Source organism: Microtus ochrogaster, unplaced genomic scaffold (genome assembly GCF_000317375.1).
Source record: "Microtus ochrogaster isolate Prairie Vole_2 unplaced genomic scaffold, MicOch1.0 UNK4, whole genome shotgun sequence".
In the NCBI taxonomy this organism is placed as follows: Eukaryota; Metazoa; Chordata; class Mammalia; order Rodentia; family Cricetidae; genus Microtus; species Microtus ochrogaster.
This window is the reverse complement of record NW_004949102.1, coordinates 16,415,636-16,421,099: the sequence shown is the minus strand read 5'-3', so window position 1 is coordinate 16,421,099 and position 5,464 is coordinate 16,415,636. Positions and strand designations below refer to the sequence as shown.

The window sequence follows — 5,464 nt, the reverse complement described above, 5'->3', positions numbered from 1 at the left end:
CCCAGCTTTTTGAGAGGTGCTCTTCTTACTCTTAATATGTTTTAAGCATAGCATATCACAGTTTTCCTTAAAAACATTGTGATTAGTTTAACTTAGTTTAACAGAGCTGAAAAAGATTCAATATCAAGATTAATTATCATAAAATCAGAAAGCTATGTCTTAGTTAGGGTTACTATTGCTGTGATGAAACATGATGACCAAAAACAACTTGGAGAGGAAAGAGTTATTTGGCTTAAATTTCCACATCACTGTTTATCACTGAAGGAAGTCAGGACAGAAACTCAAACAGGGCAGGAACCTGGAGACAGCTGATGCAGAGGCCATGGTGGGGTGCTGCTTACTGGCTTGTTCCTCACTCCTTGCTTAGTCAGCTTTCTTACAGAACCCAGGACCACCAGCCCAGGGATAGCACCGTCCATCCTCCCTTATCAGTCACTAATTGGAAAATGTACTACAGGCTTATACCTGCAGTGCATTATACTTTAAGTGGATGAATGTTGTGCTTTGCATGTATGTCTGTTCATTATGTGTGTGCCTGGTCCTTGTGGGGTCAGAAGAGGACATCAAATCCCCTAAGACCAGGTGTTACAGGCAGCTGTGAGTCACTGTGTGGGTGCTGGGAATTGAACTTGGGTCCTCTGCAAGAGCAGCGAGTGCTCTAAACCGCTAAGCCATCTCTGCAGCCCTTACAGTTTAGTCTTATTGTCTAAGTCTTTTTTTGTCAGTTGAGGGTCCTTTCTGTCGGATGATTATAGCTTATGTTAGGTTGGCATAAAACTAGCCAGCACAAGCTATAAATTTAAAGTTGTGTTCAAATCTACATATTGGTTTGCATATGTATTCTGTACAAGTTTATTTTTGCCTTTGTCCTGCCAAGCCTACCATGAACATCTGCAGTCCAGAATGCTGGGAAGCAGGAAGGACAGGAATGTAGACTAATTCTTGGGTACATAATAAGTTTGAGGCCAGACTGGACTACATGAAATCCTGTCTTGATAAGAAAAAAGAAAAAAAAAAGAATTACTACTATCAAGGTACCAGCACAGATAATTCAACGTATAACATTTTTGATGTCCAACCAAATTTTAGGGTGACTCCTTAAAGTTTTGTAAAAAACTTTATATTATAGAAGAGTTTAAGCATAAAAGTAATAAAGTCTCATGGGCCCTTAATCAATAATTACTTCATTTTTTATTATAAAATTCCAACAGAACTATTTTGTTTAGGTGTGAATTTTCCTATGGCAAATAAGTATTCAGATGAGTACATATATTCTTATTGGCTCAGTAACATGAACTCATGGCTGACATCCCTGTGACTGAGGCCTGAAGTAAATTTCCCCAACACACATATGTACTGGGTCTCTGTCCTGCTAGCCAGCTCCCAAAAAATGACATGTTGACTTCTTATTAATGAAATAATAAGGTTGGCCCATAGCTTAGGCTTATCCCCAAGTAGCTTTTATAACTTAAATTAACCCATTTATATTAATCTATGGTGTTACCTCTTTTCCATATTGCACCTCCTTTTTCCTCGCTGTGTCTCCTGTGCACCTAGATTCTCCTCTTCTTTCTTTCCCTGGAAATCCCACCTATATCTCCTGCCTAGCTATTGGCCGCTCATCTTTTATCATCTTTTATTACACCAATCAAAGCAAATACTTCTTCACACAGTGTACAAATACCCACAACACACACACATACACACACAAACACCTTCCCTGCCCTACTCTTTACAGCCTTCACTAGACTTAGGCTTTAAATAGCATTTCAGTACTATTATTCTGGGAAATTATCTGAAAGCACAAGTTTAGAAAATGTAGCACTAGACTGAATTGCACACAGATTTATATTATGAAAGCAGAAAGGTGTAGGCAAACTGTCACTTTGTTCAACCTTAGCTAGGAAAGTACATAAATTGGGTGACAGGTTTTTCAGTGATCTTCATGTATCCATAAAAACAATAAAGGTTTTTACATTTTCTAATGAGTAGACAAATGCACACATATATTTGCCACAAATAATGAAGATTTCCTATGTAAACCTAGTTACTTCTTCCTGAATACTTAAAATGATGATAGTGCACTCGACGTACAAACTTAAAATAGGACCTCACTCTGTTACCCTGGGTGGCCTGGAGCTCACAGAGATAGACCCTCTTACTTTTGCCTCCCAAGTACTTGGGTTAAAGGTACACACTACCACACCTGGCCATAGTTTCAGTGACTACATTAAACTGTGCTTATTATTTCTAAACATAGAGCCTACCTAATTCATCTTTCTAGATCATTCCCCTTTGATATACTATTTGAATCAGCCGCTTTCTGTTCTGTTTGATTCCACTAATAACCCTAACCCCACCTCCACCTTAAACATAAAAATTCTAAAATTTTCAGAAGCTATGGAGTTGCTAAGTAAGTTAAAGTGACTGAAGTGACTGTAGTAGTTAATCTTAGACCTCCTAAAACATCCTTTCCTTCTGACTTTCCTACTGAGAGCTACTCCTTGTTTTCTCACTGCCTTTCGTTAGTTTGTCAAATTTGACTGGGTAGATGATACATGGGGATACATGGGAAGAGCTGTGTGATAGGATTAACTATGGTTTTCCTTTGCCTAGTCCTCTGCTCTCAGTGTTCTAGGAAATATGTATTCAGTTGGCATACTCTTAACCACAGTAAAAACAGGAGCATCTCTCAACCAAAGTCCATGTCTCAGTTTAAAGAACTCAAGTATTGTTTAGGAAGTCATAAATTTAGTCTTGTACCTGCTAATATCATTAGCAGCTGATTAACACATGTATGTCATCTGTTGCCAGAAAAAGTTAGTGATAGCCACAACAGTAATATGAGATTCTAGAGAAGGGCAAGTGCCCAGATAGAGACACTAAAGAATTAAACATCAAATATCAGATCAGTGTCTGTGTCTGTCTGTCTGTCTGTCTGTCTGTCTGTCTGTCTGTCTGTCTGTCTGTCTCCCTCCCTGTCTCCCTGTCTGTCTGTCTTCTGTCTCTCTGGGTGGGTGGGCAATGATGGTGTATGTGCGTGTATGTATGCCTGCTAGTGCATGAGCTTGTAGAGACCAGAAATCAATGGGAGGTGTCCTTATAACTTTTCATCTTGTTTTTTGAGACAGGATCTCTCTGTGAACCTAGAACTCACTCTTGCCACTAGATTGGCTGACCAGTGAGGCCCCTTTCCCCAGGGCCACACTGGAGTTACAGATGTACTGCCATACTCAGCTTATTAGTGGGTACTGAGGACCCAGACTCAGGTCCTCATGTTTGAGCAGCAAAAACATTAGCTGCTGAGGTGCCTCTCTAGCCTCCGCATATATCCTAGGGCACATATCTTCTTCTGCTTTGTTTATAGTGGTAGTAAGGCATCTCTTAATGATCATTAATTTAACTGAAGGCTTATACAGCTTTCACGATGGGTTAAAACTGATTTTACAGCTAGATATGGTAGCATACACCTGTGCTTACAGCAGTTGAGAAGCTGACATAGGAAGATCTAGAGCTCCAGACTGACCTGGACTACAACAGTCACTGTCTCAAAAACAATTTTTTTTTTTTGAGTGTTGACCTTTAAGTGTTGTCAAGGGCGGGACCATTGTACTGGTGTATATAGTGTAGAAAATACTATTATATTTTCTGTTCATATATATGTACATGTAATTTAATAAAATACTTACCAGTCTTTTTTTAATTTTTAATTTTTATTTGAGACAGGGTCTGTGTAGTCCTGACTGTCCTGGAGCTCGGTATGTAGACCAGGCTAGACTTGAATTTACAGAAATCCTGCTGTCTCTGCCTCCCAAGTGCTGGGATTAAAAACATGTACCACCATGCCCAGCCTTAATTTGGTAAAATAATAATAACTTGATATAATTTTCCTTGAATTATAAGTAGATTATAGGCATGATACTGTATTTCACTCTAGGAGTCCATAAAGTATTTTAATTATATAAGGTAAATGACTAAGTTTTAAGAATATTATTTGAAAGAAAACCTCCTTCTCTTTACCTCTTACACATATTTATGTCATAGGTACCTGCAAGATGTGGCGTTACAGTCCGTGACAGTCTAAAGAAAGCACTGATGATGAGAGGTCTTATCCCAGAGTGCTGTGCTGTTTACAGAATTCAGGATGGGTATGGTTTGTATGTGTTGTGTCATTTTCTTTGTAAAGAAATGAGACATCGAGCTTTGAGTTCGTTTTGTAGTCTTTATCCAAATCCAAGGAATTGAAAATCAACCAGTCCTCAGGGACTGGAGAGATGGCTCAGTGAGAATACTGGTTGACAGCTCACAGCCAACTGTAACTCCAGTTCCAAGGACTCTAAAACCCTCTTATGATCTCCTCAGGCATGTATGAGGTGCACAGACTTATATGCAGGCAAAACATCCCTATACGTTAAGACAGAAGAAAGGAAATATTTTTTACTAAAAGATTTAGAACATCAACTTTAAAAATCGTACTAATACCATTCTTGAAATTTTGAAGGTCATTGGTCATTTGTGTGGTTTTACTATTTATTCCTGTGCAAATGTCTTTATTAGAGTTTATCATTTTTATAATTTGTGAACTATTAGAACAGTGGTTCTCAACCTATGGGTCATAACCCCTTTAGAAGGTGTAATGACCCTTTTACAGAGGTTGCTTAAGACCATCAGAAAACACAGATATTTACACTACAATTCATAACAGTAATAAAATTACAGTCATGAAGTAAAATTGAAAATAATTTTATGATTGGGGTCACCACAACATGAGGAACTGTATTAAAGGGTCGCACCATTAGGAAGGTTGAGAAGCGCTGCTTTAGAATGTGATTAGTTTAGATAAAGTGTCTTTGTACAGTTCATAGTTCCATTAGAGTCTACCAAAATGAATATTTTGTAGTGAAGCATTTTTCATAAAGTAATATTGTTCTAAGATGTTTATGTTTTGAATCTACATTTTGAGGCTTGTTGTTCTTTGAATGCTCTTTTTCTCTGAATTGGTAGATAAAACCATACCTGTGTGTTGGGAAGATAGGAGCTTTTTCATTTGATTGATTTTGATTTTTTGTAACAGGCCTTTTCTGTATAATCTTAGCTGTTCTCGGCTGTCCTGGAACTTGCCCTGTAGACAAGGCTGGCTGCAAACTCAAAGAGACCTTCTTGTCATTGCCTCCCAAGTGCTGGGGTTAAAGGCATGCACCACCACCACCACCACCCAGCTCTTTGTTGTTGTTGTTTTTTGTTTTTTGTTATTTTTTTTGTTTCGTTTGTTTGTTTTTTAAACCCCAGGAACAATCTGGTTTTGGCTGTTGTAGGTTTTTCTGGAACTGACTTAAAAAAAAGAGTAAATATATTTACACTGATCTTGTCTAAGAGTAATACCTTATTAGAGTTAAATTTTAAAATTAACACGTAAGGGTGGTGGTGGCTCAGGCCTTTAATCCCAGCATTCGGGAGGCAGAGG

General features: G+C 38.2%; 1 protein-coding gene across 7 annotated transcripts in view; it reads left to right on the top strand.

The window, feature by feature from the left end:
• Positions 1-5,464, top strand: part of Braf (B-Raf proto-oncogene, serine/threonine kinase) — a 139,238-nt gene that overhangs the window by 64,326 nt on the left and 69,448 nt on the right. For all 7 annotated transcript variants that reach the window (XM_013353267.2, XM_013353268.2, XM_026788541.1 and 4 more), the window contains exon 4: positions 4,045-4,148. In XM_013353267.2, coding sequence (XP_013208721.1) covers positions 4,045-4,148 — 104 coding nt within the window. The remainder of the gene's footprint in view (positions 1-4,044; positions 4,149-5,464) is intronic.